This window comes from Aotus nancymaae, unplaced genomic scaffold (assembly GCF_030222135.1).
Source record: "Aotus nancymaae isolate 86718 unplaced genomic scaffold, 86718_ANA_hifiasm-v0.15.2.pri h1tg000010l, whole genome shotgun sequence".
Lineage (NCBI taxonomy): Eukaryota > Metazoa > Chordata > Mammalia > Primates > Aotidae > Aotus > Aotus nancymaae.
The window spans coordinates 59,695,639-59,721,782 of record NW_026988421.1 but is presented as its reverse complement, the minus strand read 5'-3'; the positions used below and the strand labels follow the sequence as shown (position 1 = coordinate 59,721,782).

The following is a 26,144-nucleotide window of genomic DNA, read 5'->3' as shown; positions in this document are numbered from 1 at the left end:
TGCTGATGCAGCTGTAGACATATAACCTGATGCAGATGAAAGAAAACAACCCAAACATAACTTGCCATTTTGGTCACAAGAGCAAGTCAGTAGCAGAGCCTTGTTTTGGTATGAAAATCCAGCAACAGCCTGGGCAACATGGTGAGACCCATCTCTACCAAAAACACAAAATAGCTGGGCATGGTGGTGCACACCTGCGGTCCCAGCTACTCAGGAGGCTGAGGTGGGAGGATCGCTTGAGCCCAGAGGACAGAGGTTGCAGTGAGCCATGATCACACCACTGCACTCAGCCTGCGTGTCAGATCAAGACTCTATCTTAAAAAAAAAAAAAAGGAAAGAGAAAACCTGAAAACCCCAGCACTTAACCTCTATGCAATATTCACTGCCTTTTCAGTTTCTGATCCCTCATCCTCAAGTTTTCTATTTTTCTTTTAGGATAAGCACCATTTCTATTACGTATTACAAACCAAATGACTAAGACTAGTAAATACATTTCAGTTTGCTCACCTTCATGGGATTACTAAAAGGCTGGAATCCAAGTAAGCCTAACTCTTCAAGTATATATAATGTACACAAACAACTATTATGTATCAATAAAAAATTTTAAGGTAAATCAAAAGAAAAAGAATATAATTATTCCCAGAAGTCAGTGTGAAAAAACAACCAAATGGGGACAAATGGCTAAGAACAAAGAGGCAATTCAGGGATATACAAATAGCCAGTAGTAACCAGCAGTCACCCACACTAATAAAAACAAAACAGGCCTAGCCTGGTGGTTCACACCTACAATCTCAGCACTTTGAGTAGCTGAGGCAGGAGAATCACTTCAGCTCAGGAGTTTGAGGCCAGTCTGGGCAACAGAGCAAAATTGTCCATACAAAAAAAAAAAAAACAAAAAAACAAAGAAACAGCCGAGCATGGTGTTGCACACCTGTAGTACTAGCTACTTGGGAGGCTGAGGCAGGAGAATGATTTGAGCTCAAGAGTTGGAGGCTGCAGTAGCCATACGATCACACCATTACACTCCAGCCTGAGTAACAGAGGGAGACCCTGTCTCAAAAAATAACACCTTAATGTTTTACTTTTTTTTGAGACAGAGTTTTGCTCTTGTTGCCCAGACTAGAGTGCAGTGGCGCAATCTCGGCTCACTGCAACCTCTGCCTCTCAGGTTCCAGTGATTCTCCTGTCTCAGCCTCCTGAGTAGCTGGGATTACAGGTGTGCACCACCATGCCCAGCTAATTTTTTGTATTTTTAGTAGAGATAGGGTTTCACCATGTTGGCCAGGCTGGTCTTGAACTCCTAACCTTCAGGTGATCTGTCTGCCTCGGCCTCCCAAAGTACTGGGATTACAGGTGTGAGTCACCATGCCCGGCCTGTTTGCTACTTACTATAGTTTTTAAACTGCCTTAAAAATGCTAGATCGAAAAGACAAAAACGTAGATACCTATCAAAAGGAGACATTAATATATTGTGAAACAACTTTAAAACAGAATACTACACAGCCTTCTTTGAAAAATAAGGTATATCTATTAAGTGCTGTTATAAAACGATCAGCAGCTAGGCACAGTGGCTCACGCCTATAATCCCAGTTCTTTTGGCCTCATGCTGTCTTTATTTTGGCTTATTGTTTGAGGAATTAAATCTCCTCTCTCAAAGAAAAAATTCTGCCTCTTTAAAAATCTTTTCCCTCCTCTCCCCTCCCTTCTCCTTCCTCCCTTTGGGAGGCCAAGGTGGGCAGATCACCAGGTCAGGAGTTCGAGACCAGCCTGGCCAATGTGGTGAAACCCCATCTCTACTAAAAATACAAAAAATTAGCGAGGCTTGATGGTGCACCCCTGTAATCCCAGCTACTCTGGAGGCTGAGGCAGGAGAATCGCTTGAACCTAGGAGGCAGAGGTTGTGGTGAGCAGAGATCACACCATTGCACTCCATCCTGGGCGACAGAGCAAGATCTCCGTCTCAAAATTATATAAAATTAAATAAATAAATTAATTAATTCCCAAGAATATTATATGGTGAAAAAAGCAATACAGAAAACAGTGTTTTTTTTATTCTGTTGGTAATCATTTATCAAGTATTAAAAACTTATGCTTACATCCCTCCCCCATCCCAACACAATTTTATTTTTCCCCTGAAGGATATCCAAGAGTTTCACCATGGTAACTACTGAGGATAGATATTAGGGGCAGGAAAGACGGAAGGGGCAAACTACATATAGATATATAATTTCTGAAAGATACTGCACTCTAGTCTGGATATCAGAGCCAGACGCTGTCTCCAAAAAGAAACAGAGATTTTAATGCTACTAATGTATTGTGGGGTTTTTGTAGATTTGGGGTAGGTACAGGTGGCAGTGGCATGCTAAATCAGTCAAATTAGCTAAATTCCAAAGTGTTGGGATTACAGGCGTGAGCCACCACACCCGCCCTGATGGAAGATTTTATTTCAACCTTTCCAAGCTGCAATAAGACTTAAAGAACTCTGACACGTTTCTCTGAAATTCAAAACAGAAATTCACTTTCAGGAATTTATCGTAAGAACACTGGAAACATATCAGAAAAGGACAATTGTAACAACACTATTTGTACATTTAAATGTACAACTGTGTAACCCTCACTCTCACCCTAAACTCTAACCCTTACCCTCACCCCAACCCCCACTCTAAAAAAAAGAAAGGAAAAGCAAAAAAAAGTACAATTGCACATGCAAAACATATACGTGCAGAATTACAGTTCACCACTTGATAGACAACCATTAAAAAGTACCGAAGGCCAGGTGCGGGGGCTCACATCTATAATCCCACCCAGCACTTTGGGAGGCTGAGGCAGGTGGATCACAATGTCAGGAGATAGAGACCATCCTGGCTCAGGGTGAAATCCTGGCTCTACTAAAAATATAAAAAGTTAGCGGGGTGTGGTGGCGCCACCTGTTGTCCCAGCTACTCCGGGAGGCTGAGGCAGGAGAATCACTTGAACCTGGGATGCAGAGATTGCAGTGAGTCGAGATTGCACCACTGCACTCCAGCCTGGTTGAGACAGTGAAATTCCGTCTCAAAAAAAAAAAAAAAGTATTCATGTACCTCACAGAAAGTTTATTATATTAACTAGAAAATACTACAAATCCAAAGCAAAGTAAAACACCCAAGTTTTTTCTTTTCAGGGATGGATCTCGCTCTGTTACTCAGACTGGTGTGCAGAGGTGAAATCATAAGCTCACTGCAGCCTCAAACTCCTTGGCTCAAGCAATCCTCCCACCTTACTCTCCTGAGTAGTTGGGACTATAATCGCAAGCCACTGGAAAAATATGGTAACATAAAACAGCAAAACCCAAGTTTTATGCTAAAAAGGCTCACTGCAACCTCCACCTTCCAGGTTCAAGTGATTCTCGTATCTCAGCCTCCCAAGTAGCTGGAATTACAGGTTAGCACCACCAAGTCTGGTTATTTTTTGCATTCTTAGTAGAGATGGGTTTCGCCATGTCGGCCAGGATGGTCACCTGGGCTTGAGTGATCTGCCAGCCTCTGCCTCCCAAAGTGCTAGGATTAAAGTCGTGAGCCACCTCAGTTGGCCTCGATGAGTTATTTTGCAACAAACATTTTTGAAGACATTTTTTATTGTCAGGACTTGGGGTGAGGGTCCAAATGGCATTTCGTTGGTGGAGGCCAGGGATTTTTTTTTTTTTTTTTAAGACAGAGTCTTGCTCTGTCACCCAAGCTGGAGTGCAGTGGCGCAATCTTGGCTCACGGCAACCTCAGCCTCCTGAGGTCAAGTGATTCTTGTGCCTCAGCGCGTACCACACACAGCTAATTTTTATATTTTTAGTAGAGACAGGGTTCCACCATGCTGGCCGGGCTGGTCTCTTGAACTCCCAGCCTCAAGTGATCCGCCCACCTCAGCCTCCCAAAGTGCTGGGATTACAGGTGTAAGCCACTGCACCTGACTGTCCAGGGATATTGCCAAACATCCTACAACACACAGGAAAGTTCCCCACAGCAAGTAAGTATCAGCCCAAGGCTGGGTGCAGTGACTCATGCCTGTAATTACTTTGTAAGGCTAAGCAGGAGGATTGCTTGAACCCAGGAGTTTGAGACAAGCCTGGGCAACACAGTGAGAACCTGACTCTACAAAAAAAAAAAAATAATAATAATCTAGGTATGTGGTATGTGCCTATGGTTCTAGCTACTCAGAAGGCTGAGGCAGGAGCCCAGGAGTTCAAGGCTGCAACAAGCTGTGATTGCTCAACAGAGTGAAACAGTCTCAGAAAAAAAAAATCCAAAATGTCAATAGTGTCAAATTTTAAAAACTGTTCTAACAGAGCAGTAACTTTCCTAACACACTTCTCCATTACTTGGAATTTTCAATCTAAATGAAATTTAAGGGCTGGGCACGGTGGCTCATGCCTGTAATCTCAGTACTTTGGGAGGCCTAGGCAGGAACATCACCTGAGGTCAAGAGTTCGAGACCAGACTGACCAACATGGAAACCCCATCTCTACTAAAATTACACAAGTTAGCCGGGCATGGTGGTGGGCGCCTGTAATCCCAGCTACTAAGGAGGCTTGAGACAGGTGAATTGCTTGAACCTGAGAGACGGAGGCTGCAGTGAGCCAAGATCGCATCACTGCACTCCAGCCTGGGTGACAAGAGCAAATTTCCCGTCTCCAAAAAAAAAAAAAGACCTTTAAGTTTCTTCTCAATAATTGCATACAATCAATGGTTTAATAGATGGTATAGAAATTCTCTCTTTCCTTCCAAAGTATCTAAATTTCACCAATATTTCCTCTTTTCATGGCTTCATTTTAAATGTTTTCTCACAACTAGCAAAACTCATAAACCATTTTAGTGAATTTTCTGACTAGTATACTGACTCACAAAAAAATTTAGGTTATCCTATCAGTATTCTATTCTTGTACTATTTGGAAATTTAGTAAAATATTGACACTATTTACATAATTTCCCCATCCTCCATTTTAGGGTACTATCCTGCACTCTTTGTCCTTATTTATTTCTCCTTAAGCAATCTTGGCTCACTGCAACCTCCGCCTCATTGGTTCAAGCAATTATCCCTGTCTCAAGCCTCCTGAGAAGCTGGGACTACAGGCACCCGCTACCACGTCCAGCTAAGTTTTGTATTTTTTAGTAGAGAAGGGATTTAGCCATGTTGGTCAGGCTGGTCTTGAACTCCTGACCTCAGCTGATCCACCCACCTCAGCCTCCCAAAGTGCTGGGATTACAGGTGTGAGCCACTGTGCCCAGCCTAGAAGCTTTCTTTTTTTAGTCAGTTTCCAATGTGAGAATTAAACAATGCACAAAGAATTATATGTGACTAACAATTGTAAAAGCTAGTAGATTTAACCATTACTATAAATGAAAACTCAGAAAAGTAAAATTAAATTTATAAGTTTGGGTGCAGTGGCTCTTGCCTGTAATCTCAGCACTTTGGGAGTCTGAGGTGGGGAGATCACAAGGTCAAGAGATCAAAACCATCCTGGCCAAAATGGTGAAACCCAGTCTCTACTAAAAATACAAAAATTAGCTGTGTGTGGTGGTGCACACCTGTAGTCCCAATTACTCGGGAGGCTGAGGCAAGAGAATTGCTTGAACCCAGGAGGTGGAGGTTGCAGTGAGCAGAGCAAGATTCCATCTCAAAAAATAAATTTATATAAACTGGGTTAGACGACACCTTGTAAGTGACTGAATTTATTTTTTCAAAATTGCATATTCTCAGTGGCTGGGCGCAGTGGCTCATGCCTGTAATCCTAGCATTTTGGGAGGCCAAGGTGGGTGGATCACCTGAGGTCAGGAGTTCAAGACCAGCCTGGCCATCATGGTGAAACCCCATCTTAAAAAATAAAATAAAAATTTTTTTAAAAATGCATATTCTCCTTTCCCCGCGCCCCAAGATGGAGTCTTGCTCTGTCACCCAGGCTGGAGTGCAGTCGCAGGATCATGGCTCACTGCAAACTCCACCTCCCAGGTTCAAGCAATTCTCCTGCCTCAACCTCCCCAGTATCTGGAATTACAGGTGCCCACCACCACACCCAGCTAATTTTTGTATTTTTAGTAGAAACGATATATCACCATGTTGGCCAGGCTGGTCTTGATCTCTTGACCTCATTTCACTCAGATTGAAAATTCCAAGTAATGGAGAAGTGTGTTAAGAAAGTTACTGCTCTGTTAGAACAGTGCTGCTCATGATCCACCTGCCTTGGCCTCCCAAAGTACTGGGATTACAGACATAAGCCACCGCACCCAGCCTGCATATTCTCCATTTTATACACAAGTGAAAAATGCTTATCCTCTTTAACCTTTTCTCCTCCCAGGGAGTATAAAACCTGTACAGAGTGGTTAAGAGCCACTGTAACAATTTAACAGTGTGCCATTGTTATTATATTTCACGTATTTTCTCTTATACACTCTCTAGATTTCTATTAAATGGATTTTAAAAATTCTTAGGACTTATTTTTTGGGAGCAATTATGAATTGCTTCTACAGATTCTTACATGTCAAAGTTCATTTAAACTAAAGATGCATACCTGGTTTGCACACTAGACAACTAAGCATACAATCCTCCTCACCTTGCTATTTCTACACTGTTACCATATTTTTCCAGTGTTAGGTTACCAAATGTACTTAAAGCAATATACAAAAACTTGCTACCAAAAGAATAGTACTCCTAATTTTAGACATTTAACTGCACCTTATAACTTTACCAGGCAATTTAATATCTTAAGTAGATTTTCCTAAAGTTGGTGAAGACAGGTAACAAGTTAGCTTTAGCAAGATAGAATTTACAGCAAAACCTGGTGGGTGGCTCATGCCTTGTAATCCCAGCACTTTGAAAGGCCAAGGCTGGTGGATCACTTGAGCTCAGGAGTTAAGAGACCAGTCTGGACAATATGACAAAATCCTGTCTCTACAAAAAATACAAAAATTAGGAGAGTGTGGGGGCACACACCTGTGGTCCCAGCTACTTGGGGAGCCAAAGTGGGAGGATCACCTGAGCCCAGGAGATCAAGGCTGCAGTGAGCCATGATCACTACTGCACTCCAGACAAAGTGAGACCCTGTCTCAAAAACAGCAAAAAAAAAAAAAAAAAAAAAATTACAACAAAAATCTTGTGAGCATCATAAAAACGCACTAGTGAGTCAAGTTTTTGTAATAAGATTTTTTTTTTTTTTTTGAGATGGAGTTTCGCTCTTGTTACCCAGGCTGGAGTGCAATGGCGCGATCTCGGCTCACTGCAATCTCCGCCTCCTGGGTTCAAACAATTCTCCTGCCTCAGCCTCCTGAGTAGCTGGGATTACAGGCACGCGCCACCAAGCCCAGCTAATTTTTTGTATTTTTAGTAGAGACGGGGGTTTCACCATGTTGACCAGGATGGTCTCGATCTCTTGACCTCGTGATCCACCCGCCTAGGCCTCCCAAAGTGCTGGGATTACAGGCGTGAGCCACTGCGCCCAGCCCTATAATAAGATTTAAGATCAAAGTAACTTCTAGTTACTTGCTGGTCTTCTGATAGTGTCAATGCCTGTGCCACATGGAGATTTCATAATGCCAGTGTCCTAGATTCAATTCAAGAAACCTTTAACTAGTCGTATTTCACTGGTCTTCAAAACCATGCAGTAGTACCACTAGCAGCAGATTGAAACAGTAAATCTTCACTAATCCATAATTAACCAAAAAAAACTATATTATTTATTCAATCCAGGTATGAACCAGTTGTCTGCTCTAAAAGCTAGATAGATATAGATGACCATCATTATTGTGGATACATGAAGTAAAAAGTTCAAATTATGTAAGTTTTAAGTTCGAAATTCTGATAGCCTGAAAACTTTTCAAATTGTTTAGCAATCATATTCAAGAATTTTTAACATAATTTTCCCACTTTACACTGATGTCCATTTAACATACCACAACCTGGATAAAACAAAGATTACACTGGGTGGGGCGGAGGGTAGTGACAGGGTCTCACTATGTTGGCCACGCTGAAACTCCTCAGTTCAAGCAATCTTCCTGTCTCAGTTTCCCAAAGCACTGGGATTACAGTGCTTTAAAGAAAATTACTTTCTTTAAAGACAGTCACCAATTTATTCTGAATTAGCAGAGCTTCTCCTGTAGTCATGTAAATACATCACATGGTCCGAAAGTAGATGAGGCTATACCATTTAGTTAAAATCTAGGTTCACTGGCCAGGTGCGGTGGGTGGCTCATGCCTGTAATCCCAGCACTTTGGGAGGCCGAAGTGGGCAGATTACGAGGTCAGGATAAAAAAAAAATGACTCTTTCAAATACATATACCTCCAAGTTTAACAATAACAAATTTCGTAATTTCTTCTCAAAAGACTAAAATACAGGAAAGAAAACAGTTTTCTAATGACTAAATCTCTTGGGTATGGCATAATGCATTATTAAACTTCATACTCTAAAGCAGAGCTGTACAATAGATATATGTGAGACACACACGTAACTTCAAATTTTTTTTTTTTTTTTTTTTTTTTTTTTTTTGAGACGGAGTTTCGCTCTTGTTACCCAGGCTGGAGTGCAATGGCGTGATCTCGGCTCACCGCAACCTCCGCCTCCTGGGTTCAGGCAATTCTCCTGCCTCAGCCTCCTGAGTAGCTGGGATTACAGGCACGCGCCACCATGCCCAGCTAATTTTTTTGTATTAGTAGAGACGGGGTTTCACAATGTTGACCAGGATGGTCTCGATCTCTTGACCTCGTGATCCACCCGCCTCGGCCTCCCAAAGTGCTGGGATTACAGGCTTGAGCCACCGCGCCCGGCACTTCAAATTTTTTAATAACTATATTAAAGTGAAACTGGCTGGGCGTGGTGGCTCACGCCTGTAATCTCAGCATTTTGGAAGGCCGAGGTGGGTGCATCACCTGAAAAGTCAGGAGTCTAAGACCAGCCTGGCCAACCTGATGAAACCCCGTCTCTACTAAAAATACAAAAATTAGCTGGACGTGGTGGCAGGTGCCTGTAATCCCAGCTACTCAGGTGGCTGAGGCAAGAAAATTACTTGAACCTGGGAAGCAGAGGTTGCAGGGAGCCGAGACTACACCACCACACTCCAGCCTGGACAACAGAGTGAGACTCCGTCTCAAAAAAAAAAAAAAAAAAGTGAAAACGTCAAAACATACATATATTTTTGAAAAACTCTTGCTCTGTTGCCCAGGATAAAGTGCAGTGGTAGATCATGGTTCACTTAGAATCTTGAGCTTCTGGACTCAAGGGATCTTCCCATCTCAGCTTCCTGAGTAGCTGGGTCTACAGGTGCATACCACCATGCCCAGCAAATTTTATTATTTATTTTGTAGAGATGTGGTCTCAATATGTTGCTCAGGCTGGTCTCAAACTCCTGGCTCAACTGATCCTCCTACCTTGGTCTCCCAAAGTGCTGAGATTACAGGCATGAGGCAACATGCACAGCCCAAAATATATTTTATTTAATCCAATATCAAAAGTATTTCAAAAGAAAGAATTAAAAATTTTTAAAAGTACTATTTACATATAAAAACCAATATTTGTTCAATATTTAAATAAATAAAACTAATAAAATATTTTGTTTTTTCCATACTGGATCTCTAAAAATCTGATATGTCTTCCACATTTATTGTACATGTCAACACATTTCAAGTACTCAATAGCCACATGTAGCTGGGCTAGTGGCTTCTGAACTGGACAGTGCAACTCTAGAGCAGACTAAGGCTCCTCTGCAACGTGTTAACAAAAACCCAACTTAAGAATCTTCCCCATCTCTAATTACAAATCATTTTTCAGGCACATCCTAATGTTAAAACTTGACTACAAAATCCCAAAGCAATGTTCTAACCTTTACAATCTGTAATAAAATATTATAAATCACAAGTTATGTTACTTTTATATGGTGTACAAACCTCTTAAAAAAGCCCAGGCAGATAACAACCATAGGTGAAGTGCAAATTTTAAAAATATGAAACTGTCTCTTTGAAAATAAGCTCACTCCTACAATGAAGAAAAGTAGATGACAGTCGTTCTCTAGAAGTAAGGGAATCCTGGCCATAATGAGTGATCTTACTCTGCCACAGTAGCAGCATCCACTTTACTAAACAATGAATGATAAAGTGGCTATGTATGAACAGAATACTTTCTCATGAGACAAGGCCAAAGAAACAACCAGAAGAGTTCATAGTACCTTTGCAAACTTGAAGAATGGTCTTGGATCTTTTCTGAAATACTCAATATCAAACATCGCTTGAGGATCTGGAAGATCTGGGAAGTCTACAGCAAGGCGAGCATAAATACCATCCCTTGACCTGAAGTCAGGTATTCCACATGAAACAGACACCTAAAATGTGCATGGCATAATTTGTAAAATTAAATCTTCTTATAAAAACTAGCTCTCTTACCATATAACTAGGTAAGAGTTGAGAAAGAAAATTTTAGTCTGAAATTCCTTTTAAGAAACAAAAATACAACCCTACCCTAATTTCAAATAGAAATAAAACTCCCAAATAACTGAGTATAATTAAACATACCTCCTATTCCACCTTTAACACAGATAAGGAATTTTTAAGTCAGGCTAATTTTAAAAACCTTTTAAGCGTTTAACCAACAAATTAATGCAAATGCAACTTGAAAAGGGAGTAAATCATCAACAAATTATTTTAAGTAGGGAAGAATTTATTTTTATTTTTTGAGACAGTTTCACTCTGACGCCCAGGCTGGAGGGCAGCAGTGCCACCATGGCTCACTGCAGCCTCAACCTTTCAGGCTCAAGCAATCCTCCCACCTCAGCCTCCTGAGTAGCTGGGACTACAGGTACACACCAGCATACCAGGCTAATTTTTTGTAGAGACGGGGGTCTCACTCTGTTGCTCAGGGTGGTCTCAAACTCCAGGGCTCAAGTGTTCCTCCCACTTTAGCCTCTCAAAGTGCTGGAATTATATTTATGAGCCACTGCATTAGCCAAGAATTTCTACTACAGACAAGTAATTCCAAAGAAATCGCTCCTATAGTTAGGGTTCCATCACTGCAATAAGACTACATTTCTCTATTTTCATAAAAAAAAGCCAGGCGCGGTGGCTCATGCCTGTAATCCCAGCACTTTGGGAGGCCAAGGCAGGTGGATCACCCGAGGTCAGGAAATCAAGACCAACCTGGCCAACGTGATGAAACCCCGTCTCTACAAAAAATTAGCCAGGGGTGATAGCATGCTCCTATAATCCCAGCTACTTGAGAGGCTGAGGATCACTTGAACTCGGGAGATGGAGGTGGCGGTGAGCCAAGATCACGCCATTGCACTCCAGCCTGGGCAACAAGGGCGAAACTCCGTCTCAAAACAAAAACAAAAACAAAAACAAAAAAAACCACCACTGTATAGGCCAGGAGAGGTTGAGGCTGCAGTGAGCCATGATGGCACCACTGTACTCCAGCCAGGGCAACAGAGCAAGACACTGCCTCAGAAAAATTTTTAAAAGGCTGTATAATATTTCAATTCTTCATTTCTTTAAGAACAGACTCATATACTAATCATACAAAAAATCCTGACATTTCAAATAGAGATTTCAGAAATTATTGTTTCATCATCTTACCAGAGTTGACTCCAATTTGACCTGGAGTCAAGGTCAATTTAAGTTAAACAAACTTGTCTACAACATTATCTGTCAGCAAAACACACTCTTGATGATCATTTAAGATTATGTAACACCCTTTCACAATTTGAAATGGCAGAAAACAGGACAAAATTTTACTATAGCAGTTGCTCTGGTTGCTAACATGTAATATACCCTGTATGAAATACATATTGTGCAACAGCCTTAGGTAACTAGTTAGCTGAGACCCTAAGGCAGATCAAATAGAAAATGTCAAGTCACCACAATCCTATCATCTTAATTTAAAATGGAGGGAAGGTAGGAATCTCTTATCTTCCCAACATTAAGTTCTTCACTTGTGAATACCAACTAGGTTTCCCGTTTCTCATAAAAATCAAATATCCAATTTCTCCTTCAGACTCTGACATACCTTAACAAAAGCAGAGTTTCAATTCTCTGCATCTCCTTTAGGAGCTGTGATATAATGTAGGTAAAAATCTTGCTTTAATTCCATTTACCCACTGTGCTATAAATAAGCAGAAGCAAATTTTTTTAAAGGCTGTTGGAGAGGTTTTAAAAATCTGAACTAATTTAGCAACTGCTGCTGCACTCAGTTTTTGGCAGTTTCCAAACATCCATTATCATGTAAGGATAAATCCTCCTAAACCAGAAAAATGTTTCCTACTTGGAAAAGGCATAAGAAAATACATTTACCACTTCCCCCATTTACTAGTCTTACATACCCCAGCTCCAGTTAGAACTATAATTTTTTTGCACTCTTGCAGTAATTTCACAGCATCTTCAATTGTATTAATATCTTTTCTTTTTTTCCTTTTTGGTGGTTCTGAAAGGATGTTAATAACAATCTGCCATAGTGTCATATCATCCAATTCAGGTGGAGGAATTGTTTCCGGCAATAAATCTTTAAGAATTGTTCGAGGATCTGTGCCAATCATAAGATGTTGCTGAACAAAAGTATACGGACCTACAATAAGGGGGAAAAGACTTAGATCAAGTCAACTTGTCAAGTAATTCAAAATCTCATTTATTTTCTGAGGTAATGAGTTAGCAATCTGTGAGGGTTTTTGGCAAAGTAAGAAAATGTAATTTAATGGTCTTTCATTCTTAGCACACCCTCAAAATTAATGCTATATCCCAATGAGACTAGGAAGATCTAATCAGAGTTGGGAGACCCCCTTGAGCTCTAAGTACGTATTTTAAGAACCTAACTAACAACCAAAATTAAGTTCTTATGGTTAAAATCTAGAAACATACACCATAATAACACAAAAGTATTTACAAAAAGGTTCTACAAGTCAACACAGAAAAGACTGTACCAGTCCTAAAAGCCTATACTACTTATCATTAAAACCACACAGGAAAATGAAAACCTATACATAATTGCCATCTTAATTATTTTTACGGTAATTTTTCAATTTGATCTTAACTAATCTTGCAAGACAATACATACGATGTTGTTGTTCTGAGAATTAATCATTTTCTTTTCTTTTTTTTTTGGAGACAGAGTTTCGCTCTTGTTGCCCAGGCTGGAGTGCAATGGTTCGATCTCGACTCACCACAACCTCCGACTCCCAGGTTCAATCGATTCTCCTACCTCAGTCTCCCGAGTAGCTGGGTTTAGAGGCACGTGCCATCAAGCTTGGCTATTTTTTTTTGTACTTTTAGTAGAGACGGGGTTTCACTGTGTTAGCCAGAATGGTCTTGATCTCCTGACCTGGTGATCTGCCCGCCTCGGTCTCCCAAAGTGCTGGGATTACAGGTGTGAGCCACCACGCCCGGCCTAATCATTTTCTTTTACCCTGAAATTGCTGAAATCAGCTCCCTAGCTTGATTAAAAAAAAAAAAAATCTTTAAATAAAAAATAAAATTACAGACACCAAAGAGAAACTAATCTTTACTATGTTTAAATAATCAAACCATTTGTAAAGAGTGAGAACATAAAAAGACTCACTTTAGCTGGGAGAGGTGGCTCACGCCTGTAATCCCAACACTTTGGGAGACCGAGAGGGGCAGATCACCTCAGGTCAGGAGTTCGAGACCAGCCTGGCCAACATGGCAAAACTCTGTCTCTACTAAAAATACAAAAATTAGCCGGGTGTGGTGGCATGCTCCTATAATCCTAGCTACTCAGGAGGCTGAGGCATGAGAATCACTTGAATCCAGAAGGTAGAGGTTGAAGTGAGCCGAGACTGGCCACCACATTCCAGCCTAGGCAACAAAGACTCCATCTCAAAAAAAAAGAAAAGAAAGAAAATGATCCACTTTCAAGATGGTTATGTTATACCTTTGGTATAAAAATCTGAAAATGCTTTCTATTACAAAATACTTTCCCATTTCATTCACATATTTATTAAATATTTATTCACATGTTTATTAAATATTTATTGAGCACAAACTATGTGCCAGGCACATTTTAGACACTGACAAAACAGCAGTATACAAGTCAGTAGAAAATTCCTGCTCCCTGGCCAGACGCAGTGGCTCACATCTGTAATCCCAGCACTTTGGGAGGCTTCGCAGGCGCATCACCTGAGGTTGGGAGCTGGAGACCAGGCTCACCAATATGGAGAAACCCCCATCTCTACTAAAAATGCAAAATTAGTCGGATGTGGTGGTGCATGCCTATAATCTCAGCTACTAGGGAGGTGGAAGAAGTAGTGCTTGAAGCCGGGAGGCAGAGACTGCGGTGAGCCGAGATCGCGCCATTGCACTCCAGCCTGAGCAACAAGAGCAAAACTTCGTGACCACACCCCCCCCCAAAAAAAAAAAAAAAAAATTCCTGCTCCCATGGAACTTACATTCTAGACCAGGAAACAATACAATGTAAGATACAGCACTTGTTGAGAAGTGATAAGTATAAAAGTGAAAAAACAAGAAATATGAAGTGAGTGAGGAAGACAGTCTAACTGAATGAAGAAAAAAAAAAAAGGCCCGGCACAAGGGCTCACGCCTGTAATCCCACCACTTTGGGAGGCCAAGGCGGGCAGATCACAAATTCAGGAGTTTGAGACCAGCCTGACGAACATGTTGAAATCCTGTCTCCACGAAAAAAAAAAAAAAATCAAAAATTAGCCAGGCATGGGAGTGGATGCCTGTAATCCCACCTACTCAGAAGGCTGAGGCGGGAGAATTGCTTGAACCCGGGAGGTGGAGGTTGCAGTGAGCTGAGATTGCGCCACTGCACTCCATCCAGCCTGGGCAACAGAGTGAGACTGTCTCAAAAAAACCAACAAGGACAACAAAAAGCATACATTTACTCTCTTAAGTTAACAGCTCTGAGCCATACCTATCCGTGGCCTTGGAGTCCAGTCACTAGAGCTTGCATGTGAGGCTCTATCCTCCTCATCACTTTCACAGGAATGAAAACCATTAGTGATAATTTCATCACCGAACAGAAGGTTATCTGCAAAACAAACCAAAAGTCAGCCAAGCTACCAAATAAATGTGCACCTAAAACGTACGAAGACCTATAAAGGGTTATAGTGCAATTATTTTCATCAAGTACAGCATTTAACATTTATACTGCGTGTGTAAATGCTTATGGGGTTGGCTTGCACTTCTCATAGGTAGTTTCTTCATCTTTAGTAATTCTGCTCAGACTCTAAAACTTTCGGCCAAAATCTAAAAATAAATTAAGTCTACTTAAACAGAAAAGATAGTAACATATAGAAAGTATCAACCACAAACAATAGAGTTCGTGAAACTTGTAATAAATGGAAATTTACACAAAAATGTCATTCAAATAAAACCGTGGCAAAGCGCACTTTAAACTCTTATATAATACTAAACATAGGTATCTCTGAATTGTTTCCTCAAATAATAAACAGTATTAACAACACAATTATTAATAATAAATTAGCATTCAACTGTGTTGCTTGAAATCAGGGTCTCTTGACCGGGCGCAGTGGCTCACGCCTGTAATCCCAGCACTTTGGGAGGCCGAGGCGGGCGGATAACCTGAGGTCGGGAGTTCGAGACCACACTGACCAACCCGATGAAACACCATCCCTATATAAAAAATAAATTAATTTTTTTAAAAAAGGCACACGTTACTTTTTTTGCGGGGTCTCACTGTGTTGTCCACCGTGGAGTGCAGTGGCGCGATCATAGTTCACTGCAACCTCGAACTCCCGGGCTCAAGCAATCCTCTCGCCTCAGTAGCTCAGACTACATACAACTGTGCACCACCAAGCCCGGCTAAACTTTTAAAAAAATTTTTAGTAGAAAGGTGGTCTCGCTATGTTGCCCAGGCTGGTCTAAAACTTCCAGGCGCAAGAGATCCTCCCGCTTTGGCCTCCCAAAGGGCTGGGATTACACGAAAAGAGCCACTGCGCCCGGCCTGACCCAAATACTGATAAAGATGAACACCTCTCAAAACTAGAAACTCCTCAGATCAAAAATATAAAACCTTCAAAAACATGACAAATGCAACATATCTACTTCATTATACTAGCAATGTTAAATTTGTCTCACTACATACATACAAAAGAGTATGCTTCGCCTCAACACCGTTACCGTACACAAGAGCAAGATTAAAATAAAAGTAATATGAACTGCTCTAAAAGTACTATAACTCTCCCATGCCCACTACTAACTGCATTACAGAATGGTAATGTCTTTAGGAACAGCCATGTTCTTTATATTTTGCAGGCTGTGACTACAGAAACAGCTTTACTCTTGTAAAAATTGTAATTTCAGGCATAAAAATACAGACCCTAAAAAAAGCAAATTGCACAGGTGTCAGTTTGCAAAAAGTAATTGAAAATGCCGACGAACGGGACAGCAAAAAGTTGCAAACTTAAGTGTGCTGGGGGGGCGGTGGGAGAAAAAAAGCAACCCAAAAAAAAGGGAAAGAAAGGGAAAAAAAAAGTTCTAACAAAAGCAATATGCTAAAAGAGTAAGATGGGAAGAGAAAACTTATTTTAAAGCGACTGCGAGAGCCTCCCGACCTGGCTGCTGCGCAAAGCGCAAGGCCGCCCAGGCGGGCCACGGACAGAGAAAAAGCGAATACACCGGCAGCTCCCGCAGCAGGAACTGCAGCCCCAGAGGAGCGCAGCTAAGCGGAGGGCCGTGGTGGGGAGGAGAACGCCATGGAGCCTGCCCCGAGTCTCCGGCGCGTTCCAGAGACCCCCTCAAGCCCACGCTAGGAGGGTCCCCGGGAGAGGGAGGAGGGGATGCGCAGTTCCGGCTGCCCGCACCCTGCGCACCTCGGTACCCAATCGCCGCCGCCGCCTCTTCCTCCTCCTCGCCCTCGTCGTCGTCGTCTTCGTCGTAGAAGTTGTCAGACAGCGGTGGCTCCCGAGATAGGCCCTGCAGGCCCGGCCCATTGTCTCCTTCCCCAGCCGCGGCCGTCGCCTGGGCCTCTTGCTCCCCGCCCGCCGCCGCCGCTCCCCCTGCCCCTGCCTCCGCCTCCCGCCACAGCGCCGCCGCCGCAGTCGCCGCCGCTGGGCAGCTCCCGGCCGCCGCCGGCACCTCACGCTCCGGGGCCGCCCCACCGAGCTCGTTCGGGCTCCGCTCGGGGCCGGGGCCATCTCTCCGCGGCCTCTTGCGGAGCGGCTCCCCGGCGGGCGGCGACGCGGCCTCCTTCTCGGCCGCCGCCGCCGAGGGGGAGCCGCCGGGCTGAAGGACGAGGTCTGCCTCGTCCGCCATCTTCCAACTGCCTCTCTGGCCCTCCTCCGTCGCCTCCTCTGCTCCCGCTCGACGCGCGGCACTGGCGCCCCCGCGGCTCAGGCTGCGGGAGATTTAAATCCCGTCACGTGACCCGCCCCATCGCCGCCCCCGCCCTCTCGGCGCTCCCGCCACCCACGCGGGCCAGACCACAACACTACGGGTCACATGGCGGGCGGAGGCAGCTGAGTCTACTACTCCGCCTGAGCTGGCAGGAAACTCTGCCCCGGCGGCCCGCGGCCCTGCCCTTCTGTGGCAGGCGTGTTGTGCAGCCAAATTCGCCCCTCGGCCAGTTTCTCAACTTCTCTTTCAAACCGACCTCAAATCATTACCGCCCGAACAGCTCAAGTTTTGGTCCGCACTGGGAATTTCCACTTCTGCCTCAAATGTACACCTGGCCTGCCTTAGCCTTGTCTAGATTTAGCTAAGGGTTAAAACACACCTGAAGCTGGCTAAGACTCAGCTCCCTTAAATACGCTGGATAGCCCTTCTGCTTCGTTAATGGGTAGGAAGAGAGGCAAAAGGAGGCGGCTCCCTTCCCACCCTCCTCACACCATTCTCACAGCTCTTCTTTGGCTTCTTTTTCTGCTCCTTGCTTCTCTCCTTAGTTGGTTGTTTTTGCCCCTCTCCATCACTTGTAGGGTGGTATAGATTGTCAGATCCTTTAAGGCATGGGAAGAAGACCTTTGACGTGAAGGTTTGGAGATCAGCCGGTTTGCATTCTGGCCCCAGCTTGGCCTCAAGTGTGTGTGAATTCCCTTCTCTGGGCCTCAGTTTTCTCCCGTGCAGAATGGGTGTGTTGGGTCAGTATGAGGAGAGTACGGAAGGAAAAGGACTTGGCCTCCATGTACATCTGCGCTTGGTTAAAATTTGGAGTCCTTTCTTTCTAACATGAGCTATCTATGTAGCCATTTATTTATTTATTTATTTATTAAGACGGAGGCTTGCTCTGTCGCCAGGCTGGAGTGCAGAGGCACGATCTCGCCTCACTGCAACCTCCGCCTCCCAGGTTCAAGTGATTTTCCTGCCTCAGCCTCCTGAGTAGCTGGGATTACAGGCGCGCCACCACGCCTGGCCCTATGTAGCCTTTTCTAAACCCAATTTTTCTCATGTCTTAAATGGTAATAATACGTATTTTGCAGGGTCATGGTGAGGTTTAAATGAGATAACCTGGTGTAAAATGAGAGGTACCTAGTAATTCAAAAGCGTTAGTGGAAAGCCTTTCCAGTTACTTTCTTCCCTCCCTGAAATTCTGGGACACTGTGACTCCATAGCTAACCATAACTAAGGACACATATAACCCATGGTAGATCTAGAACCAGTGTTTGTTGTGGCGTCTGCCCGGAGCACAGCGTTTCTATCAAAATCTTTAATAGAGATGGGGTCTTGCTATGTTGCCCAGGTTGGCCTCAAACTCCTGACCTCAAGGCATCCTCCTGCCTATTTTGTCTTTTTCACTACGTTAGAAGACAAGTGTTGGCCGGACGTGGTGGCTCACCCCTGTAATCCCAGCACTTTGGGAGGCCAAGGTGGGCAGATCACGAGGTCAGGAGTTTGAGACCAGCCTGACCAACATGGTAAAACCCTGTCTACTAAAAATACAAAAAATTAGCCGAGTGTGGTGGCGCATGCCTGTAATCCCAGCTACTCAGGAGGCTGAGGCAGGAGAATTGCTTGAACCCGGGAGGCAGAGGTTTCAGTGAGCTGAGATCGTGCCACTGCACTCCAGGGTGACAGGGCAAGACTCCACCTCATCAAAAAAAAAAAAAAAAAAAAAAAAAGGCGAATGGTGTACTTTCCTATAGAACTTAGTATTCTGCACTTTATCAAACAACATTTGGGTAGTTGTGTGAAATTTCCAAACTATGGCAAATAGACTGTTTAGTAATGCAACCTGACTTCTGCCAGCAGTATATAAACCTAGATCAGGTTCTCAACTGGGAAATTTTGCCCTCCATCCCGCAGAGGACATTTGACATTTCAAAGACATTTTTGGTTGTCACACCTGCGAGAAGGATGTACTACTGGCATCCAGTGGATAGAGGCCAGGGGTGTTGCTAAACGTTCTAGAAATCTAGAGAATAGCCATCTACAACAAATAGTTATCCAGCCAAAGTTTCAACAGTACCATGGTTGAGAAACACCGACCTAAAGTTTCAACCCTATAGGGCAAGTGGTAATGATTGAGGCTGTAAGTGAGGAAAGTTCCCAAGGGAATGAAGGGGCAAGCTTTTATTACCAAAGCTAGGTTGCAGATAGCATAGGAGAGATTTTCATACTGGTTTTTATCAGAATCCACCCACTGAATGAACTTAACTCTATTGTATAGTATCATAAAGATATATTTCCTTTTTAAAGGACTCTCATTAATTAGTAAGAAAAAGATTGTAGCCTAGTTGGAAATAAAGAGTTCAGTTCACAGAAAATGGGACACACGTGGCTTTTAAACATATGAAAAATGTAAAACCTCACTCATAATACAGAACTATGCATTAACCTACAACAAAATATCAGTTTTTACCCATCAAAATAGTAAGGAACTGGCCAGGCACAGTGACTCACACCTGTAATCCTAGAACGTTGGGAGGCCCAGGCGGGCAAATCACTTGGGGTCAGGAGATTGAGACCAGCCTGGCCAACATGGCAAAACCTCATCTTTACTAAAAATACAAAAATCAGCTGGGCATGGTGGCAGGTGTCTGTAATCGCAGCTACGCAAGAGGCTGAGGCAGGAGAATCACTGGAACCCAGGAAGTGGAGGTTGCAGTGAGTCAAGATTGTGCCACTGTACTCCAGCCTGGGTGACAGAGCAAGACTCTTCTTTTCTTTTCTTTCTTCCTTTTTTTTTTTTTGAGATGGAGTCTTGCTCTGTCACCCAGGCTGGAGTGCAGTGGTGCAATCTCTGCTCACTGCAACCTCCGCCTCCTGGGTTCAAACGATTCTCTTGCCTCAGCCTCCTGAGTGGCTGGAATTACAGGAGCCTGCCACCATGCCCAGCTGATTTTTGTATTTTTAGTAGAGATGGGGTTTCACCATGTTGACCAGGTTGGTATTGAACTCCTGACTCATGATCCACCTGCCTCGGCCTCCCAAAGTGTTGGGATTACAGGTGTGAGCCACTGCGCCTGGTCAGCAAGACTCTATCTCAAAAAACAAACAAACAACAAAAAAAGTAAGGAACAAAAATTTGATTATATATTGCATTGGCAAGGATGTGAAGAGCCAGGCCCTCTTGTATAGTGATAATAGAATTGTAAATTGGTACAACTCCATGGAAGGCTATTTGGCACTATTTATCAAAATATAAACTGAATGTACTTTTTAATCTAGCAATTCCAATCCTAGGAATCCACTTTATAGAATTACTTTCATATGTGTGAAATTACATATATTCAAGGATATTCATTGTGCTATTGTTTATACTAGCAGAAGACGGGAAATAAACTAATTGTTCCATTAATGTGGAACTGGCTAAACATATTACCAGTACCCATCCTTATATGTACGTAGATTATTGAACTCAAGAAGTAGGTAACAGAAGTTGTTCCTAGGGAGAGGAAATGGGAGACAAAAAGAAAGAAGTGTGAAGGAGATTTAGTTTTTTAAATCTTTTGTGCCTTTTGAAGTGTTCACCATATATATCATACATACATGCATACATTTATATATCATATGTTACACACACTAAACATATAACAGTAGGGCTTTTCTGGCTGAAACAGCCTTCCCTTGTGTCCAGCAGAGCACCCTGCAAGACATCCAGTGTCAGAAACAAACACACCAGGCACTATGGCTCATGCCTATACTCCCAGCACTTTGGGAGGCTGAGGTGGGCAGATCACCTGAGGTGAGAAGTTTGAGACCTGCCTAGCCAACATGGGGAAAATCCGTTTCTACTAAAATTACATAGATATTTGAATCTGAGTCACGGCACCAAAAAAACAAACAAACAAAAAACAAAGATTAGCTGGGCATGGTGGTTCATGCCTCTAGTCCCAGCTACTAGGGAGGTTGAGGCAGGAGAATCACTGAACCTGGGAGGTAGAGGTTGCAGTGAGCCAAGATCTTGCCGCTGCACTCCAGCCTGGGCGACAGAGCAAGACTCCATTTCAAAAAAACAAAAACAAAACAAAAAACAGGCCAGGCACAGTGACTCACGCCTGAAATCCCAGCCTTTTGGGAGGCCAAGGTGGGCAGATCACCTGCAGTCAGGAGTTTGAGACTAGCCTGGCCAACATGACAAAACCCCGTCTCTACTAAAAATACAAAAATTAGCCAGGTGTGGTGGCAGGTGCCTATAATCCCAGCTACTTGGGAGGGTGAGGCAGCAGAATCACTTGAACCCAAGAAGCAGAGGTTGCAGTGAGTCAAGATAGTGCCACTGCACTCCAGCCTGGGTGACAAGCAAAACTCTGTCTCAAAACAAACAAACCCAAGAAACGAAAAATAAAAAAAGAAGAAAAGAAAAAAGTTTCATATTCACATACTAAATAATCCAAAAATTTCAATGGCTAAATGCAACAAAAGTTTCTCTCTCAGCTGGATGCAGTGGCTCACGCCTGTAATCCCAGCACTTTGGGAGTCTGAGGCAGGCAGATCACGAGGTCAGGAGATCAAGACCATCCTGGCTAACACCGTGAAACCCCGTCTCTACTAAAAATACAAAAAATTAGCTGGGCACAGTGGCACACGCCTATAGTCCCAGCTACTTGGGAGGCTGAGGCAGGATAATTGCTTGAACCCAGGAGATGGAGGTTGCAGTGAGCCGAGATCACGCCACTGCACTCCAGTCTGGGTGACAGAGTAAGACTCCATCTCAAAAAAAAAAAAAAAAAAAAGCCGGCCGGGCGCGGTGGCTCACGCCTATAATCCCAGCACTTTGGGAGGCTGAGGCGGGTGGATCACTAGGTCAAGAGATCGAGACCATCCTGGTCAACATGGTGAAACCCCGTCTCTACTAATACAAAAAATAAGCTGGGCATGGTGGCACGTGCCTGTAGTCCCAGCTACTCAGGAGACTGAGGCAGGAGAATTGCCTGAACCCAGGAGGCGGAGGTTGTGGTGAGCCGAGATCGTGCCATTGCACTCCAGCCTGGGTAACGAGCGAAACTCCGTCTCAAAAAAAAAAAAATTAGCTGGGCACGGTGGTGCGTGCCTGTAATCCCAGCTACTCAGGAGGCTGAGGCAGGAGAATTGCCTGAACCCAGGAGGCAGAGGTTGCGGTGAGCCAAGATCGCGCCATTGCACTCCAGCCTGGGTAACAAGAGTGAAACTCCGTCTCAAAAAAAAAAAAAAAAGTTTATATCTCACATAGTAATCTAACATGGTTATTCCCTGGTCAGGTGGCTCTTTGGGGCAGCTTTCCTCCAAAAAGTGAACAAGAGACCCTTGTTCCTTCCATCTTGTAGCTCTGCCATTGGACAAACAAAGGAAATTAAGTAACACCTGTTAAAGGGTTTTATAGACGAGTCCTGGAAGTTGAACCCACTACTCCTTCCCACATTCAACTTTCTAGAAATCAGACATGTGGCTACACACAAGGATGCCTTGGAGATTGTATTGTTCAGGATGACAGATTAGAGTAATGGGCTAGCAGAGACAATGACCAGCACTAAAACGTGCTCTAGCTGTATGTCCAAGTTGTCAGCTGGATCCACTCATTCTAACTTTATAAAGTTTCCTATTAGCTTTTCACCTAATGAATCCACTCCTTTAATGGTGTCATAGACAGAATGTTTGTGTCCCTCAATATTCATATGTTGGGCAGGCATGGTGGCTCATGCCTGTAATCCCAATATTTGGGGAGGCCAAGGCAGGCAGATCATGAAGTCAGAAGTTCGAGACCAGCTTGACCAATAGGGCGAAACCCCATCTCTACTAAAAATACAAAAGTTAGCCAGGCATGGTGGCACATACCTATAATCCCAGCTACTTAGGAGCCTGAGAGGTCAGGAGAATCATTGGAATCCAGGAGGCGGAGGTTGCAGTGAGCTGAGCTCATGCCACTGACTCCAGCCTGCGCAACAGGCAAGACTCCATCTCAAAAAAAAAATTATATGTTGAATTCCTAACCCCCAAAATGATAGTATTGGGAGATGGGGCTTCTGAGATATGATTAGGTCATGAGGGTGGAGCCCTCACAAATGGAATCAGTGCCCTTATAAAAGAAACCCCAGACAACTTGCTCACTCTGTTTTCCCCACGTGAAGACTCAGCAAGAAGATAGACTCCTGTAAACCAAGAAGAAGACACTTACATAAACCCAACCATTCAGGCACCCTGATCTCAGACTTCCAGCCTCCAGAACTGTGAGAAACAACTGTTTGTTGTTAAGCCACCCAGTCTATGATAATTTTCTATAGCAGCAGAGGTCACTGAGGCAAATGAGATCTTCTGATAAATAGAAGGACTCAATTTATTTGTTTGTTTGTTTATTTATTTATTTATTTATTTTTTGAGACAGTCTTGCTCTGTCGTCCAGGCTGGAGTGCAGTGGCATGATCTAGGCTCATTGCAACCTCCGCTTCCTGGGTTCAAGCAATTCTCCTGACTCAGCCTCCCGAGTGGCTGGGGTTACAGGTGCCCATCACCACACCCAGCTAATGTTTGTATGTTTAGTAGAGACAGGGTTTCGCCACGTGTTGGCCAGGCTAGTCTCGAACTCCTGACCTCAGGTGATCTACCTGCCTCGGCCTCTCAAAGTACTGGGATTACAGGTGTGAGCCACTGTGCCCAACCCAGAAGTATTCTTCTTTTTTTTTTTTTTGAGACAGAGTCTCATTCTGTCTCCCAGGCTGGAGTGCAGTGGCGAAATCTTGGCTCAGTGCAACCTTCACTTCCTGGATTCAAGCAATTCTTCTGCCTCAGCCTCCTGAGTAGCTGGGACTACAAGTGCATGCCACGACGCCAGGCAATTTTTGAATTTTTATTAGAGACGTGGTTTCACCATATTGGCCAGGCTGGTATCCAACTCCTGACCCCGTGATCCGCCCACCTCGGCCTCCCAAAGTGCTGGGATTGCAGACGTAAGCCACCGAGCCCAGCCTGAAGTATTCATTTTAATGTAGATTAGTTTATCCATCTTTTTCTCTATATTGGGTTGTTTGTTTTCATATTGTCATGTTTTATGTTTTCTACACATTCTAGATAAAAGTACTTTGTCAGATTGGTGACTTGCAAATATTTTTCCCAGACTGCAGCTTATTTTTCATTCTCTTAACCGTGTTCTTTGCAGAGCAGAAGTTTTGTTTTATTTTGTTGAGATGGAGTCTTCCTCTGTTGCCAGGCTGGAGTGCAATGGCACTGTCTTGGCTCACTGCAGCCTCTGCCTCCCATGTTCAAGCAATTCTCCTGCCTCAGCTTCCCAAGTAGCTGGGACTACAGGCGCATGCCAATAAGCCCAGCTAATTTTTGTATTTTTAGTAGAGATGGGGTTTCACCATGTTGGCCAGGATCGTCTTGATCTCCTGACCTCATGATCTGCCCACCTCGGCCTCCCAAAGTGCTGAGATTACAGACGTGAGCCACCACAGAAGTTTTTTATATTGTTGTTGTTGTTTTGAGACACAGTCTCGCTCTGTTGCCCAGGCTGGAGTGCAGTGGCGGGATCTTGGCTCACTGCATCTTCCGACTCACAGGTTCAGTGATTCTCCTACCTCAGCCTCCCCAAGTAGCTGGGATTACAGGCACCCCCGATCATGCCCAGCTGATTTTTGTGTTTTTAGTAGAGATGGAATTTCACCATGTTGGCCAGGCTGATCTCGAACTCCTGACCTCAGGTGATCTACCTGCCTTGGCCTCCCAGAGTGCTGAGATTACAGGCATGAGTCACTGCGCCCAGCTAGAAGTTTTTTATATTGATGAAGATCAGATTACCATTTATTTTCTTTTATGAATTTTGCTGTTGGTATTATGTGTAAGAACTCTACCTAACCCAAGGTCACAAATATTTTCTTTAGTTTTTCTTCTGAAAATTTTCTTTTTCTTTTTTTTTTGAGACAGAGTCTGGCTCCATAGCCCAGGCTGGAGCGCAGTGGCACCATCTCAGCTCACTGCAATCTCCACATCCTGGGTTTAAGTGATTCTCCTGCCTTAGCCTCCGGAGTAGCTAGGACTACAGGCATCCGCCACTATGCCTGACTAATTTTTGTATTTTTAATAGAGACGAGGTTTTGCCATGTTAGCCAGGCTAGTTTCGAACTCCTGACCTCAGATGATCCACCTGCCTTGGCCTCCCAAAGTGCTGGGATTACAGGCATGAACCACTGCACCTGGCCTCTTCTGAAAATTCTATAGGTATCCATTTTACACTTAAGACTATGTTCATTTTAGGTTAGCTTTTGTATAAAGTGTGTGAATGAGTGGAGGTGCTTTTTGTTTTTGCTTTGTTATTTTTTGCCAATGGATATCTATTTGTTTGATCACCATTGCTTGAAAAGGTTATCCTTTCTCTGTTACATTTTTCTTGTTCCTTTGTTAAAAATCAATTGCTTATACTTTCGTAGGTCTCCTTCTGGACTCTATTCTGTTCCATTGATGCAAATTCCATTGATGCAAATGTCTATGCTTTCACCAACACAGTACTACACTCTTTTTTTTTTTTTGCGACAGAGTCTCACTTTGTCACCAGGCTGGAGTAGAATGGTGTGATTTCGGCTCACTGCAACCTCCGCCTCCCAGGTTCAGGTGATTCTCCTGCCTCAGCCTCCTGAGTAGCTAGGACTACAGGCAAGTGCCACCATACCCGACTAATTTTTATTTTTTTAGCAGAGATGGGGTTTCACCATGTTGGCCAGGATTGTTTCAATCTCCTGACCTTGTGATCAGCCCACCTTGGTCTCCCAAAATGCTGGGATTACAGGTCCACAGTGCTTGACCT

The 26,144-nt window shown here is 43.5% G+C and overlaps 1 protein-coding gene across 2 annotated transcripts in view; it reads right to left on the bottom strand.

Moving 5' to 3' along the window:
* Positions 1–17,248, bottom strand: part of SIRT1 (sirtuin 1) — a 41,758-nt gene extending 24,510 nt beyond the window's left edge. The window contains exons 1-4 of one of the 2 annotated variants that reach the window (XM_012451449.3): positions 16,807–17,248; positions 14,886–15,002; positions 12,322–12,563; positions 10,180–10,332 (exon numbers count right to left, since the gene is read on the bottom strand). In XM_012451449.3, coding sequence (XP_012306872.3) covers positions 10,180–10,332; positions 12,322–12,563; positions 14,886–15,002; positions 16,807–17,248 — 954 coding nt within the window. Of the gene's footprint in view, positions 1–10,179; positions 10,333–12,321; positions 12,564–14,885; positions 15,003–16,806 lie in introns of those variants that run through there. The other variant, XM_021672820.2, reaches the window with a different exon arrangement.
* Between the last annotated feature and the right edge of the window lie 8,896 nt (positions 17,249–26,144).